The sequence below is a fragment of the Parasteatoda tepidariorum genome, chromosome 6 (assembly GCF_043381705.1).
Source record: "Parasteatoda tepidariorum isolate YZ-2023 chromosome 6, CAS_Ptep_4.0, whole genome shotgun sequence".
In the NCBI taxonomy this organism is placed as follows: domain Eukaryota; kingdom Metazoa; phylum Arthropoda; class Arachnida; order Araneae; family Theridiidae; genus Parasteatoda; species Parasteatoda tepidariorum.
In genome coordinates, this window is record NC_092209.1 from 29,694,840 (window position 1) to 29,713,164 (window position 18,325).

Sequence of the window (18,325 nt, forward strand, 5' to 3'; positions counted from 1 at the left end):
AAACTAAAAGCAAATTAATTAAATGTTCTTACTGATCTAATTTCATTCTTAAGACTTTAGGAGACTCTATGTGGTTGATGTTTGAAAAAAAAATCTTCATAATTAAAATATTTTTTAAATTTACTTTTACTATTGAAAAACTTGTTTTCTTCTTTATCATATTAAAAAAAAAAAAAGACATGAGTGTTCTACATTTCTAGTGCTAAGCACACGAAAGAAAGCTTCATAAAAATCAAAATGAATTTGAGAATAATATTTATCATACACTTTTAAATGGTTATTTTATGACGGTTCTGCGAATATTGCTTGAAAAAGCTAATATTGAGCTGATCTTAAACGACTAAGCTACAATCTCTAAGGTGAGAGGAGAATTCTAAAAATATGCTAATCATCAATTTGTTTAATTCTGTTTGCATTAAACGTGTCAGATCTTATTTATTACAAATTTTGCAGGAAAAATAAAAGATGAAATTCCCGTGTATGTTGTATTATCGAGAAATGTATATTAATTAACATAATAATCAAATACAAAAATATTTTTTCGGGATTATCGTTTTCACGCACAAGGGAACAACAAATGTTTTTTTTTTTTAAATTTTTATTATATTAATATTTTATTAACGTAGCGAATTTTGAGCTGTGATGGGTCATCTTCGGTTTCTTGTAATTTTTGAACCCACCTTTCGAAAGCATTTTACCCTTTGACGCAAATGGAACACCGGTGTCCCGTTTATATATATTTTTTGAAGCTCTAAACACCAGTAAAAAAATATTTTGGTGTTTTCTAATTATAAAAAACCGTCTAATAGTTTCTAGAAAAAATTGTTTGATTACCGGAATTATATTTGTACTAAAATATAAAATCCAAAAAAAGTAGTTGGAATTTCCCCCCCATTCATATTCAGAAATTTATGAATAATGTATTTCGTAAATTAAAAAATATTCAATAATGATTACGTGCTTCTCTTAAATCTAAATAACTGTAATCAAGTGCACATTTGAAAAAAAAATATTGTTTGGAACTAACTAGTGTCAAGTGCACAAAAAGATTTACCTTTAACGCAAAAAGACTCCCGTGTTTCTTGCTTTATTTCATAACCCTAAATAATTAAAATACTAAACATAATATTTTTCACTTATTTTGACCTGAATTAATACAAAATAATTAAAAATATTATGACTCATATGTTTAATAAAAATTCGGCATCTAAGGCATAAATAGCAAATTTCTTTGTGCCTCAAAAGAACAAATCAACTGATGTGGATTACTCTTCTTAGGGAAGGTGAGAGTTACAAAATTATGGAATAGATGAATGAAAACTGATATTGAATGAAGAAATGTTAAAGAATAACTACTATTATTCCAATGATCACTTGATTCATTTAAAAAGGCAAATCTATCTTCAATAAATGTAAGAAAAGAGCATGATATTTTAAAATTAACTGCAGATCAAAGAAAAGGAAACATTGAAAGTTACAAAAACTTTTATAAACTTTTAAATAATGATAGTCCCGCAGTGGACTGATAAGTAAAGTCACGGTTCCCAGTAGAACACCGAAGTTAAGCATCACTGGCTGCTGTCAGTAAGCGGGAGGGTAACCACTTTGATCAGCCTGTGTAGGGACCGAGGGTGCGCAGTATCCGTCTTCGTTAACACTAGAAGGACTGAAATGCCTATATTGCCCAAAAGCAGTCAAAATGACTGCATTGTGAAAGAATAACTAATGTATAAAGAAATTTGTTTAAAATTAATTTTAAATATTTTTGATATTATTTTCAGTTATATAACAAGTTATTAGTAAATATCAACAATAAAAATAATTATGAAAGTCACAAAATTCTAAGAAATTGTGTCATCATTGTTTTTCTAATTGAAATTAAAAAGCAGTCAAAATGACTTCCTTGGGCAATCTAGTGTAAAACTGTTCTAAAGTAAAGTGCTCGACTTCGCTCGCAAGTTGTTGGTCTACCAATAAAGCAGGGAGCTATCCCTATCTGCAGAGGATTAAAATTGCAATGGCGTGTCATCGGATCATCCTCAGGGATCTTTCCCGGACAGTCGCCAATAGCCCATCATGCAGTTCTAGTGTGAGGTAAATAAAATACCTACTTACCTCAAATCATGATAATCTTAGATTTTGCTAATCAAAGAAATATGGTAAAACTCTTGTGCAAATTAAAAAAAAAAAAAAAATGCAGCCCATATTTAAGGTATCCGACTACCTTCGGGACAAAATTTTTGAAAAATAAATATTTTCCACAACATTATTGCAATTTATATTGTATATTAATTTAAATAAACATATTTAATAGAGAAAATTTAAATATACAGGAAATTTTTTGTTTAATGAGTATTTTTTAGATAATTTTAATGAAAATAACTCATTAACGGAAAACACTCTACACAAAAAACTATTGTACATACAGCTATCAAACTTTTTGAGCCGTTTCGTATAGCCCTCTGAAGTGTTATGAACCTCAACTTAAATATCATGAAATTAGAAAAATTTATGGAGTGTTAAGCATATTTTTCCATTTTTTTTCACATTTTCTTCACATTATCTATTGCAAAATATCTCATAAAACAAAAAATAATGCAGTTATCTGCATTCTGGAGGTCTGTTATATAACCACCAATACAAGAAACAATCTCTGAAAGTTTGAAGACAAATTTATAATAATTAGTTGAGTTATCTTGTTTTCCGTAGACAAAAAACAGCAAAATTTTCATTTTGAGAAAAACACAATTAAAGTTCATAATTACATTTTTTCTATAAACTATGAATGTTTGTCAGTAGGAAGTTATTATATTTTATAGGGGGCACATTCCTTCACACATTTTCTTAGTTTTATTTAACGTAGCGATATTTTAACGTATTATTTAGCGATATTTTAAAGTATTTAGTGAATAACATCAAAAGTCTACTACTTATAAAGCATTTAACACAGGAACAATTTTTTATTAAACAACCATCTTACTGTATTTTCACACTTTAATATATATGTCTAAATATAGTTTTTATTAATAATTGAAAGTAAAAAATATTTTTTATAATATTTATAATAGCCCAAATCGAGAATTTTCTTCTAAATGCAATACTTCAAGCTCTTCAAAATTATCGATTTCTATGGAAGTCAATAAAGAACTGATGCCTTTGGATAAAAACAATCTGTGTGGCAATCGAATAATTGATATTGAGATCCTGATGATGATATTAGCTTCATTATAATGAAGCTAATCAAATAGCAACTTTTGACATGCATTTATGCATAATTTTTACTTTGCTATCCAATAGCTATCTGACCATGTAAGACAGGGGTGTCAAACTCAAAAGCTAACTTGGGCAAATAAAAAATGCTTAACTTTAGGCGGGCCGCAAAAAAAAAAAAAAAAATCAATGTTCTTAGAAACAGATATTTTTATTTCGAATAGTACATTGTAATAAACATACATAAAGTTAAATTATTGTTTGATACTTGACATCTCTTCTCTACTACCATCTTTCCTATTTCGGGAGAAATTTTATTGCCCGAGACTACTTTCAAAATTGACCCAACGTGAGCGTTATTAATACGGTTTCGGACAGGAGATTTATTTCCATTCATAACAGAAAACAATTGCTGGGCACTGATAAGTACATATGCCAATTTTTCGATAAGTATATATGCCAATTAAACATGGAAATAATTTCTTATGCCAATTTTCGAGTATTTTCAAACCTTGCCGGTAAATATTTGTTAAATTCAGGCACACCCACTTCAATGAATTTTGCGTTCAAATTTGAGTCGCACTGATTCTCAATCACTTCCATTTGCATATTACTGGGTACTGAGTCCATATTTATTGAGAAAATCGAGGAAAATAAACAAAATTTGTCTTCCAAAGAATTAAAATCTTTAAACCTTGTTTCAAATTCTGTTCTAAGATTTGAAATTTTTTCTGCGTATTTTTGATACGAAGCAGTATTCCTGGAATGACAGGTGCCACAAGCCAATTAGAATCTTACTTTTTCGCGTGTACAATTTAAAGTGATCCGTATAGTTTACAAATAAAGTATATTATAATTTTATATGCTAGTCTGCTTTCTAATTCACATTTCTTTCTTATTTTTACTTTGCGTCGGATATATTGACTGGGCCGCAAAAATGTTCATCTCGGGCCGCGAGTTTGACACCCCTGATGTAAGGTATATTATGCGATGTAATTTCTCATGCTAAAATGATTGAGATAAAACTCAAGTCGAAAGGATAATTAGTTTTGAAGGATAGTAAGTAATCACTTTCCATAAGTAAATCATTATTCAGAATAGAATAATAAATAAAAGAAAAGCAATAAATGTTGATAAAACTGCAATGAAATTTTAAAGTTATTTCCATTAGCGGTATGAAAAATAATTTGTTGTTTTATGAACATGTTTCCATTATACCAATTCAGTTTTATGCCTATTTAAATGCAGGTACTTTTAAAAATCTTCAAATATCAGTGATGAGGGGAAAAGAAATGTTCGTGTTTGTAAGTGATGGGAAAAAAGAGATTTCTGAAACGAATAATTTAAAAACAAAAAAATCCCCCCCCCCATGCTTTCTGACTTAAATAAATTTATTCTCTATTTGATATTTACACCTGTACACATTCATCAGAGTGTTGAACTTGAATAAAAATAATAATGGTTTTATTCAGTGATTTGTCTGTAATAATTTTAACTCTTTTTGTTAGAAATATTATGTATTTCAGTTATAATAATGTTTTTTTTTAATAATATTATGCATTATTAAGTAAAATGTAAAAAGGGAAATAACTGATTTAATTAAAAAAAGTCTGATTTCATTTTAAAAATTATGATTTTTACCAACCCTTAACTACATTATAGTATACAATGTATCTGTAAATAGTTTTGGTTTGCGTTTCAAAAACTAGATTAATGAATAGAATTATTTTTGTTAGTTATATTATTGCATTTACTTTTCCAACACTAAATTGGTCTAGCCAAGTACCTATTCAGTATAGAGTTCAAAAATATTGTATTAAAATAATATTAATAAAAACAAAATAAAAATTAAAAAAAAGTAAAATAGAGAGAAACTTTAAAGTCAGTATAATTTATAACCCAAAATAATTATTATACTTAATATCTTGAAATTTATTAATTGTAAAGAAACTAAAATTTAAAAAAAAAAAAAAAACTGTAACACTAAGAAAATACAGAAACTGAATAAAAAGAACTGATTTTAATACTCATTATTTTTAGTTTATCAAACTAGATCAACATTAGAAAAATTTAAAAAAAATAATTAAAGGTTAAAATATACTAAATTTTTTAGAAATTATGAAATTCTATATGAAAAATCAGATACTGACACTTCAAATAATTCAGTATCCTTTCCTTTGTTTTTCTTTTTTCAAAGCAATCAATATAAGCAATCATTAATAAGTTATGTTAAAAATATAACTTAAAATTCAAATTATTAAACTGTTTAAATAATAAATTGAAAACTAAAAATGATAAAATTTTTATTCAGGTAATACATTATTTAAATTTTCATTGCAACATAGAATAAATTATTTAGATTATGTACATACAAATATGAGCAACCATAAAACAAGTAGTAGATAAATAGAAATCACGAAATTTCATGATTTAATTTCAATGAAGTATAAAACCTAAGAAAACAAATAAAATAAATTGTGAAAATAACCATATTGAAATTTTGATGCAACTTTCTAAGTTGAAAACAAATAAAATATTAACTTTATCATTGCATTAAAAGTTTTAGAAAAGTAAAAAAAATATAAATAAAGATTTAAAAAATAACATCAATAAAGTTTAAAAAAAAACTCCAAATAAAATAAATAATAAACAAAAAATTGATAAACTAAATAAGTCAGTTGTATTTTGAGCTATACATAATTAAACTAAAAAAACGAAACAAAAATTAAAAAAACAAACAAACATGAATAAAGCACAAATTTGCTTTTAACAAAACTTGACATTGGTTGTCCATTTTGTACACAAATGGACAAACATTTGTTCATTTATATATCTTCATTTGTTCTTTATTCACATTGAGATTTGCTTTAGAATAAATAGCACAAAATATACCCTATTCTTTGTTGGTTAAAAATAAATAGACTTAAATGAAAATCAATTTAAATTGAAAATAACAAAAACTATCCAGAAAACCCTACTAATTGTAAGTTTTTAATAATTTATAAGAAATATTACAAATTTTGTTACATTCTTCAAAGTAATTTAATCTGAGAAATCTATGTTATATGGGAAGTGAATTAGCAGACCATGATTTGAGTCATATGATAATTTAAGTTAGTCTCCTAGCAGTTAAAGCAGGGTTGGCAAGTTTTTGACACATGACGGATTTTACCGGTTTATACCATGGTTTCTACCGTCATGTCAAAAACCCATAGTTTTGAGAAAACTGTATTTTAATTTGAGTTTAACTGCTTATGATTTAAAATTAATTCATTTTTGGGCAATAAAATTAGAAAAAAAGTTTCTAAAAGATATTTAAGTAAAGATTTTTGCATTTTCCCAACATGATTATATCAAATCATACTATTTGAAGTAAAATATTAGGATACTAAAGAAAATTTTCAACATTTCCAAGCATCATTTTGTTTGGCATATTACATTACTGAAGAATGTCAAGTCATTCCTGACTTAGACTTTGTTAGTAGTTACAAGTTTTGTTTAGCTTATTTCTAATATTTAAGAAATGCCAAATTTTAAATTCTTCTTTTTAGTTCTTGAATTTATTAATAGTTCCAAGTTTTTTTTGTTTGTTTGTTTATTTCCAACAATTAAGAAGTACAAAATTTTTAATCCTTTGCAAATCAAGCTATAATGATAAAAGTTAAGTATCACTATTTTCAATAAGTATATTACAATATTTCTGTATGAATGTATATCCTTCTATAAGAATACATGTATATAGTTGCAAAATCAATAGTAATTGTTTAAAACATTCATTTATAAAGGCAATTAAGTGAAAATAATATATTGTCCGCTATATGCCGTAAATTAAAGAAAACAGTAGGTTTTTGACAGTTTTTACAGGTAAAAACACGGTTTTTACCACCGTCGTGTCAAAAACCAGTTTTTGATGGCAAAAACCCAACCCTGAGTTAAAGGGTTCCATTCTGCCTAATTTTTTAACCAAATCCTGCTTAGTATGAATACTCAAACTCACTTTTAAATAATATGATACAAATATGTTTTTAAATTCTGTATAAAAATAGTTCTTTTTTTATTAGTGGACGTGAAAAACTTTCTGGTACTATATTGAATTTAATTTGCTTAAATTTAAGCTATTTTTCAAAACACTTTTAAGCATTTATATTGGTCTTTTTTAGTTTCTGCCATTTTGTCAAGGTTCTCCCAGTTCCCTGCAAGAAATAGGTTCCTTCCAGAAGAAATGCCAATCCTGTTCGTAGTGCGTAGTACAATTTGGAACAATTGGTGTTAAGTACAATTTTTAGCACAGTATAAACTAGAAAATGGGGGAAAGTGACACTTGTGAGGGTGAAAGGACATTGAGATTTGGTTCATTAATGAGGAGTTTCCATGAATGGAACTTGCTTTTTTATTTGCACTTTTGGTAATTTATCTGATATGATATTAATTGGCTTATTTTGCCATAAACTTTCTTTTGCTTGTTCTCGAGTTAAAAGAAACCTTACATGGAATATAATCACCTCAAAATTTTCGAAATTTGAAAATGAAAGTTCATGATTAGAACTAAGAACCTCTATAACTTGAAAATTTTGATCATTCAAAGTAGATTTGATCCCAATTACTTAAAATAATCAAAGTTTTGTACTTAGTTTTTGAATAGTTTCTCACATACAAGAATTAAGGTTTTTTCTAAATGTCAACATGAAAGCCTATAGATAAATTACTTCCCATGAGGAAGATTCATTGTGCATCTCCTCAGTCCCATAGAGTTTACTGATAAAAAAAAATTTAGTGAAGAAGTTTCATCTAGTAAATAATAGAAATTAGGCTAGTCATAATTATAAGGTAAAGAAAAATTACTATTTATATTATTACAAGTAAGTTTTTCATCCACATTGCACAAATCAGATTTTTCATAAATATAGACATGATATACAGATAAATTACTATTTTTTAAGTAAGTTTTTTAATCAACATTGGACAAATCTAGCTTTAATATAAACATGAGGGATATATATAAACAATTAGTTCATGAGTTAGTTTCTTAATTTACATTGCACAATTTAGGCTATTTATAAATATAATCATGAGATACAGATAAATTACTATTTTTTGAGTAAGTCTCCTTATTGACATTGCACAAATCAGTAGTTTCATAAGTGTAAACATAAGGTATAGATAAAGTACTATTTTGTAAGTAAGTTTTTTAATCGACATTGGACAAATCTAGCTTTTTTTAAATATAAACATGAGGGATATGTAAACAATTATTTCATTAGTTTGTTTCTTCATTTACAATGCACAAATCAGGCTTTTCATAAATATAATCATGAGTTACAGATAAATTACTATTTTGTGAGTCAGTTTCTTCCTCCACATTGCATAACTCAGGTTTTTCATAAGTATATACATGAGAATCTGTAGACAAATTACTTTTCTTTAAAGAGATTTTATTATGCGCATTATAAGAATCTGTCTTATTATGCACATGAGAGTCTATTGATTTGTTATTTTTTTGTGAGGAAGTTTTGTCTTGCACGTTGCACAAGTCTGGTTTTTCATAAGTATAAACAGTCTCTAAAGATAAATTACTTTCCTGTGGCGACTTTTCGTCCCGCACATTGCCTGAATTGGGTTTTTCTTCAGTATGACTGCGAGAATGCTTATTTAAACTACTTTTATGTTTGAAAACCTTGCCGCACACATTGCACGAATAAGGCGTTTCATCAGTATGAACATGTGCATGTACTTTTAATTGACTTCTCAATGTGAATGTTTTATTGCACACACTGCAAGAATAAGGCTTCTCGCCAGTATGAACACGATGGTGTTCATTTAAACTACCTCTTTCAGTGAATGCTTTATTACACAAACTACATGAATAAGGTTTTTCATTAGTGTGAATACGGGAGTGTCTCATTAAATTACACTTTACTGTAAAAGTTTTATAACACACCATGCACATGTAAGGCTTGTCTTCGGTATGAACACGTCGATAGTGTTCTTTTAAATTACATTTGCTTGAAAAATCTTTATTACACACAGTGCACGAATAAGGTTTTTCCTTAGTATGAACACGAGCATGTACAGTTAAATTACTTTTATGGGTAAATCTTTTGTCACACACGATGCATGAATAGGGTTTAGCCCCCGTATGAATTAGAGAATGTTTATTTAAACTATTGATTCTTGAAAATGCTTTATTACACACACTACACGAATAAGGTTTTCCATTAGTATGAACATGAGAATGTAGAGATAGTTCACATTTTAACCTGAAAGTTTCATTACACACATTGCATGAAAACGGTTTCACTGCTTTATGAACATGAGAATGCCTTATTAAATTAGATTTTGCGGTGAAAGCTTTGGGACACTCTTTGCACGAATAAGGTTTGTCCTCATGAATATTGGACGTGAATACTTCCTCCATTGTCAATATGATACAGATATGGCATGAAATTTCTTTTTATCAAAATAATTATGTAACTTTTAATATTCAATGATACACAGTTTAAGTTGCTGCTATAAGTATAACTGAATGTTTTTTTAAAATTAAATATGGAAATTTTATTAATTATCTTCGATTCAGGTTACTCAATAAAAAATGTTTATACAAAATATAAATCGCATGCAAAACATAAATCTTTGATTGCATAGACTAAATAGTATTTTAAATGCAAATCTTTAATCTAGGTTATTCAAGAACAGTGTTCAAGAAAAAAATGTTTATTTACTTAAGGTTGGTAAGCGTTTGTCTGCTTATTTCTTTCTCACGCGAGAGCTACGCGCACGCAAGGAAATTGTGCTCACTAGCCTGATTATGTATAAGCTGTAAGCTGATTATAAGAATAATTTTAACATCTATACTTTAATTGTAAAGAAATAAGTAGTTGAAAGCTTATTAACAAGTATATAACTATTTTTCATATTCTATTCCTCATTGATTCTATTATCATATCTCTTACTCTTTGGCAAATCTGTAGCTAGGAATTTAACGCAATTTAAAATTTGCTATGAAAAATAAATAATGAAAATGATTTATAAAATATCGCCAAAAACAATATTGCAGTAGCAACAAAAGGTTATTACATGAATTATTTTTTTAAACCAACTGAATTAGCTCTGAAATTTTCATTTTTAAACAAAAATCTCTCTCTCAAATACTTGTAATTTAAATTGCTGTTGAATCAACTTTTGTTGCGGAAATATTTGATTGTTTGTTTAGAAAAAAGAAGATATAGACTACCATGAAATAGAACATTTGCTTCCAGATAAACACTCGGAAGTAGCTATCTCGATTTCTCCCACAAACTTATGCAATTCTTATTTCCTCGGGATGTCTGTCTAAAATTTGCGATACTTTTCTTTAATCTTTCGTGAAAAATATTTTAATGCTTGGTGCAGACAAATATGAATAAACTTTTTGCTCTGCTAAAAATATTTCTAAGCAAAGAATGAAAATTTAAACTTTCCTTGCAAGGTTAATAAAAGAGGTGCAGCATCATTCATAATGTGGGAGTGTCACTAAATATTATTGACAAGCAACTTTCTTAATTCCAATAAAAGAAAGATGTTCAGTAATTGTAATAAAATATCTACAAAGAAAAAGTTCACATCCCGTTGCCATGTTGGTGAGAAAACTCATTCATGTAATGTGTGTTATAAAAGTTTCACATCAAAATGCAACTTAATCCGTCACTCTCGTATCCATACAAACGAGAAACCCTATTTGTGTGATATGTGTGAAAAAGCATTTACAGAAAAAAGTTATTTAATCGAACATTATCATATTCATTCTGGAGAGAAACCGTATCCATGTAGCGTGTGTAATAAATCATTTGCATCAAAAGGCAATGCAGTTTCACACTCTCGCGTGCATATTGATGAAAAGCCTTATCCGTGCATTGTGTGTGATAAACCATTCTCTAGTAAAAGTAATTTAAACAAACATTATGTGATTCATACTGGAGAAAAACCTTATTCTTGCAGTGTATGTGATAAAACTTTCACAGCTAAAGTTTATTTAAAACAACACAACATAGTGCACACTAAAGAGAAACCTTATTCTTGCAGTGTCTGTGATAAAGCATTCACACAAAAATCTAGTTTGAATAGACACAATATTGTACACATAGAAAGAAAACCTTATTTGCATAGTGAGTGATTAAGAATATCTTTATTCAAACCAACTATATTTAAATATAATGAATAAATCATAGATATTTTATAACATTACTTGGGTTATAATTCTACTATTACATGTCAAATAAAATGAAATGTAAAACCTGTGTGTGCAATTAATTTAAAAATAATTTAACAGGTGTCTGTTTAGAAGAAATTTGGGCCTGTTAACAGACCCTTCACAAAATAATTTATCTTCTAATCGGACCCTTCACAAATTTGTTTATCTTCATTATTGTTTTGTTAATTGAATAAACCCTTCCTGGGGGGGGGGGAAGAAAGGTGGTACGAAATGAACTTATTTTTTTAAGTTTCCCTAAGTAAGTTTAAATTCCAAATGTAGTATTCTAAGAAAATATTTATATTGTTACAAACATCGTGTGCACATTCTTATCGATATTAAATGATATTTTTGTTTGTTTTTGTGAATAAATAATTTAACAATTTATATTTATTCATAATTTAGTTGATAGAATATTCTGTAAATAAAAATTAATTTCAGGTAATTTTTTATATAAATTTAATAATTGTTTAAGTTTACTTAATGCGTAACACGTTAAAAGGGATACATAACTAAGTTGTGTCATTTAAAATATGTCAATTGAAATTATTAAAAATGTGAGTGATTTTGTTTCCATTATTCGTCCGAAATGAATATTCTGTGTTGAGCAGTATAGGCTAAATATCAAATATTTGTATGTTGCATCTCTAATTTAGTAGCATCAATCATTGAACATAATCTTGTATCTGTTTACAATTTAAAAACTTCTTAAAAATGTTTTTAGCAATTTTTGCAATAACAGAACCCTATTTCACAAATTCACAAAAGCAGGACCCTGGTTGAAAGAATATGACTTAACGCTTATTTTATATTTACAAAATTATGAGTAGTTTTTTCACAATTTTATGAAAACAGGACCTTTCACAAAATGTCTGGACAGACTTCTGTTCTAAATATAGCTTCTAAATTTTCATATAGCTTCTAAAAATTCTTTTGGGAAAACAAAATTTCAATTGTTTCTACTATTTTTTAATATTTATTCTGTTTTTGTTTGATTTGTTTCTTAATTGTTTAACACATATGAATGTGGCTGCAAAAACCTATTAGTGCATACCTGGCTGCAAAAAGTGGTAGTGCATATTTGGTATTATCCCGTCGACCATTTTCGCTAAATCTTAAAATAAATATAGAAGTAGTTCATATGTAAGTATTTTGCACGCAGTAAATAATGTTTGTAGGTCGCTATTTTTTATAATCAATTAATTTGGAACAAATAAAAATGACTTAAGCATGGTGTTGGCGAAAATGGCCGTTGAGATCATCAGTATTCATAGTGGATATTTTTTCAGATGTAAGATAATTTTTTTCTTAACATAGAATTAATGTTAGCACATTATGGTAGACAAAACTATCTTGTTTCTTCAAAATAAATCCTAATAATGAAATACCTGTCTACGAGAACTTGTAAATTATAAAAATTTTCCATATATCTAGCCAGGAATGTTAGTTTTATAAAATATGGGCATATAAACATTTATATGCCCATACATCTTTTTGTATATCAATAAAAACAAGACTATATCTATAAATGTAATTAATGAATATATCTATTTATCATTGTGTTGAAATAATGACATTAACAAAGATTAATCAGGTTCAGTCTGATATGTAAGCCTAGTAAACGGCTGCATAAGGCACCTGGTAAAGGGGGTGCTGGCTCTGTATTGTGGTAAGTCTAAATTAGTAAAAACCCCATGGCAGAATTGTGGCAACATTGTTGCAGAACATTACAGAGCTCCTGCAGAAAGATTTTTTTATTTGGGAAGCAGAGAGGTTTGGAGTTTTTTATCTTCAGAATTTTTTGAAATATTTTCTTTTTTTTTTACAGAACTTTCTCCCCCCCCCCCTTTCTGCAGAATTATATTCAAGAAATACCTTTTCCACATATCGGAGGTGGAAAAATATGCTCTAGATTTTTTTTCCTACTTTCTTTTGTGAATAAAACTTTTTTTTTTTGCATTGATTGACTTTAGCTAGAATTTCAGATTGATATTATAAGAAGTAATTTCAAAGTAGCGAAAATTCAAAAAAGGTTAACTATACAAATATTTTTTAGAACAAAAGAATATCGCCAATAGTATTAGAATATGTATTCTTTTATATTTTGCTTTAAAAAAAAATATTCTCACATTTATAGTTAAAAAGAAAATTTTTTTTTTTTTTTGTTCTATACATGTAGACGTTTTTTGTAAACTAGTATCCCGCTACCCTCTCTACGCAGGGGCCAATTAATTGTAAAATAATTGGTTGATTAATTTTTTAATAGTTTACATTGAATAAGGGAAATAGTAATTATTTTGAATCATGCTGAGTCCTTCAAGAGCAAATAGTTCACATAATCGTATCGAATATAAAAATTTGAAAAGGATAAGAATAACTTCCTTTAATATTTATTTTTTAGCATTAAAACATATATAGATCAGTCTACTTCTTTAAGAAAGTCCATAAGCATGAAAATAAAAAATTTCTTTCATTCATGTTTAAATAAAATATTCGTAAAAAATTTAGATCAAGAACCGGCGACGTTTCAAGGAAAGAAGGCAGTGGTAGGCCAAAAATATCGGATAGTGCAGAAGACATCTGTATTTTAACTTATGCAGAAGCTAACCCAAAAGTTACAGCTAAGATAATTCTGGACGATATGTGATTACTAGTAAGTATAGAATTTTTATGCAACTTATGTGTTAGCAAATATATTTATATATACACAACTAAATGCTCTGAGCGGTTAAATTTTAAAATTTATGAATTCTTATAACATTAGATAAATAGAGGTTGGGAAACAGTTGAAACTAATTTTTTAATTTGTTGGTTTTGGAAATCCTAACTTGTTAGATAAATATGTTAAGCAAAATATTGGAATCATTAACAAAAGTGGTTCCCAAATGGTGTTCCGCAGAACCCTAGAGGCTCGGTGGAAGAGTTAAAGGGATTTCGAGAATTGGACCTTGTTTTAACCAGTTATGCTTTTTGAAAGTCTCTAATTATATTTCGACACAATTAATGATTCATTATCTGTTCATTTTGGTTGCCTTAACAAAATTGTTTAAAGGAAAATACCAATGGAAAAAAGTGATATTTTTTTATAAAAAAATAATATTTTTAATATTAATATATACTTAGTAAATTATGGAGAAGACATTTATTTATAATAAATTGTATTAATATATTTTCGCGCTTTTCAAATCTAAATAAGAATAACAAAATTCGTTAAGAAAGCAATCAATTTCCCTATAGCCATTTTGACTTTTAAAGCAGTTCTGTTTTTATTTTCCTTTAAAAGAAAACCATAATTCGGCTTATTTTATTCATTTTCAACTATGCTATACGCCAAAAATAAATTCATAATTTAGACTAGATACCGCTGAAGGCTGAGAATTTAAGTGTCACTCCTGAACTCTTCATTTGAGCTTATTATTGATTAAAGATTAAGAAATTTCATTCATCTTATTAAGTATTTTAAAAAATAAGTAGTTTTTCAAAGGTTAAGACTCTCAGAATTGTCTATATACTTTATTTTTAAAATTGGGATTTCGCCGAACGATAGTTGATTTCGTGTTCCACAACCGAAAAAAAATTGGATACCGCTGATAAACTTAGTATTAAAAAAACTCGACGAGCGAATCAGGAATGGGAAAAGCGCCATCAACCAGACGAAAACTTACCACACGACATAGAGGTTGCAAAACCTGTTGAAAGGGTAAACATATGCAGGCTCTGAATCTATAAGATGCGAGCAGTAGGGATCAGTTGGTGTTAGTCATATTAAGCTTATCTTCAAGAGTACCCGAAATCATTTTTACGTCATTGTGGACTGTGCAATGACATCATAAAGCGCACTTTGAGTAACCTTTGTAACTATTAGTGAAATAAATGTTTAAGTAGTTAGCAAGTTTGTAATATCTTTCATAGCTTTGTTTTCCAGAGTGTCCTCGAAACCTAAATGAGCTTTTACGATTTTCACCCTCTTAACTTGATTTAAGACGTATATGCAATATGGTAAATTTTCATTCTCTTGTTGTCCCTTATAACTCCTCTAAGTTTGTCGGTCTTATTTTGGGACACCTTAAACAAGGCATATAAGCTTTTTGAACATTAAAGGAAATCAAAAACTGCTTATGGTATAATGATTGCTGATCGAGTGAGCTATACTTATTTATATTTTAAATTGTTTAAAAGCTTCTTTTTCTTCATATTTTAGATGTCATCTCAGACAGTGAGAAATGGACTTCATGACTCTGGCCTATCATGTAGAATAGCTAAGAAGAAGTGCATGACACGCTTTGATAAACGCTATTATTTTTACAATCACATTATAAGTGAAGTTAGAAAATGATAGAAATACGAGATAGAAAATTTCTAGTTCATTGGGTACCTAAGTCGATCTCTGAAGAAAAAAAATTAAATGTGAAAATTTCTTTTTTATTAAATCTTATAAAAAGTGTTGAATTTCGTAATCTTTGGGTGGGGGTTAAGACAAGTCTTTGTGAGACTCTGCAGATGAAGTAGAATCCACCGTAGAGTGGATTCTTTATGATGACACTTCTAGCTTAATTGAATTCGACACAGATGATGTTCTGGAATCTTTTAATTTGTAAATGAATGGTATGTTTTAAAAAGCCTTCATTGAGTGATATTTTTGAAATACTCTTGAATAAATAAATTACTTAACTTTCTTATTCTTAATTTCTTTTCTGAACATAATTTGAAATATTATATCCAAAAAAAAAAAAAAAAAAAATTATGCATGAAGAGAATATAGTTAGTGAAAATGCAAAATTACTTGTATTTAACTTACTAAAAGTAGTTTTTGAAAAGGGAAAATTGATACAGAGTTATTCATATCTATCTCATTGATAATGCATCCACGATCAACGAATGCCAAACTTTTTTATTTACCAGTGTATAAGTCTACCCCCTTTTTTCATAAAATTTCTTATGCCACGAAAGCACATCCACATTTGTTATTGAAAAATTTATCATTTTGTTAAAACGTTGATATTTTTTTAAAAGTTTTTAGTTTCATATTATCACAAAGAATACTCTACCCACATCGTTAAAAACTTTTTCCTATTATTTTGACATATTTCAGTTCAGTTAGAAATGGTATGGTAAAAATGGAATTGTTCAAAGTTATGATTAGATATGTGTCAAAGAATAATGAGAAAGTATTCAGATACATATTTATAAATGTAAATTGTCTAATACTAATGTTGGTAGTCTATAATTATTGGTAGTTTATAAAAGTTCTTGCACAAATAGAGATCTTGCAATTATTATTAATACCTTGTTTTTTAACAAAATTTCAAGATCTTTTGATTTGTGGGATTTTTCCTAAAAAGAAGTTCGGAATATGCTAGATGTAAGATGCTTGTCAATATCATAAGAATATCCTTAAGTTTATTATCTTAAATCAAACTTCGAATTACATATAAAATATTAAGGAGGGTTTTTATAAGATATTTAGAGTTGTAGTGATTTATGTAAGTTTATTTAAACCACTCATATAAATCAGCTAATTGTTTTAAAAGAAAATATATCATTGATTTTTATTCAAGTTTAAAAAAAATATTTATTCAGCTTCAAAATATGATTTAAGTTTTTATGCAAATGTTGAATAAGAAAATTGCGTATATATGTTTATTTCATTAGGTTTAGGTTGCTAACTAGTATTTTAATGTATTTAAAAATACGTTTGAAATGTTTTAGATCTTGAGCAGCAGAGATTTATCTTCATTACTAAAACTGAAAATGTGATCTCTTTTATTTAAGAAAAAAATGCATTATGCTGAAAATTAAAATCTTGGGAATATTATCCTTAATAATGTTTCAAGAAATCTTATTGATGTGTAATGGGCAAAATATGTTTTTACATATTCTTACAACATATGAAGATAATATTTTTTTTCTTTAAAAATTGTTTTTATTTCTGCTTAAGTGTAATATCGTGATTTTTATATACTTTTATTTGTTTATTTTTTTTATAAAAGGGAGGGAATACTCCTTTACTTAAATATTATTTAATTAATTTTGTAAAACATAATAAGAATATAACTATCAAAACTAGCATTTTAAATGCAAATGATCAATTATAAAAATTGATATTAGATCTCCAGAAATAAAGAAAATTTTAGTTTTTTTTCCTTCTGCCATTAACATAATTTCTGATATGTATTACAAGTATATATACACGATTCTTTATCTTTAGTCTGTAAACATTTATAATTTGTGTTTAGTAATTTTTATTTAGTTATGTCTTTTTTAAAAAGAAATAAAAATTATTAATATGTTACATAAATTTTATATATTTGAAAAATCATAACAATTGAAAAGATCATGATTTATTTAAAAATAGTCTGTTTTAAGTTTTTTTAAAAAAAAAAAAAATCAAATATGTCGAATAAATCAAGTGTTTAAATCAAATAAGTAAATTTTTTTGTTAAAAAAGTTTATTGATTAAATCAACAACCCTGAGGATACCCGTAGCGCAAGATGTGTAAAAAGCTGTTATAAATAAAAATTTACATAATCTCTTTTCGAGCCACTGTTAGATTTTTTATGCCATCTCCCTTACACATAATTTTAATAAAATAATTAGTGTGAAATAGTACATGTGATTTTAAAAAGGATATGCCCCACCCCTCTGTGATTGTACTCAACCGTTTATCAAAAATCCCCAATTCGATTACGTGATTCATAAATGCCCTCTAAGGGGTCATTCAAATATTAGGAATGCATGTTTTTTATAATTTTGTCTGCTAAAGTAAACAAATCGCAAACCTCTCCGAAGAAAGTCACAACAACCTTCCTTTCTCCATTATTTTTACTATGTCTTGATTACAGAAATCTAAAAAAAATTTTAATGTAGAATTTGATTCAAATAAACGA

The 18,325-nt window shown here is 27.4% G+C and overlaps 1 protein-coding gene and 1 long non-coding RNA gene across 2 annotated transcripts; one reads left to right on the forward strand and one right to left on the reverse strand.

The window, feature by feature from the left end:
- Positions 1-5,496: 5,496 nt before the first annotated feature.
- LOC107448344 (zinc finger protein 271-like) lies at positions 5,497-9,946 on the reverse strand. Its single transcript, XM_043049380.2, has one exon. It carries the CDS (start codon positions 9,623-9,625, stop codon positions 8,468-8,470), a length of 1,158 nt encoding a protein of 385 aa, XP_042905314.1. The 5' UTR covers positions 9,626-9,946; the 3' UTR covers positions 5,497-8,467.
- A 203-nt stretch (positions 9,947-10,149) lies between these two features.
- On the forward strand, positions 10,150-16,116 carry LOC107448345 (uncharacterized). The gene is made up of 3 exons (XR_006225983.2): positions 10,150-10,276; positions 13,946-14,090; positions 15,639-16,116. It is a non-coding gene; the product is annotated as an uncharacterized lncRNA (long non-coding RNA).
- Positions 16,117-18,325: the final 2,209 nt, after the last annotated feature.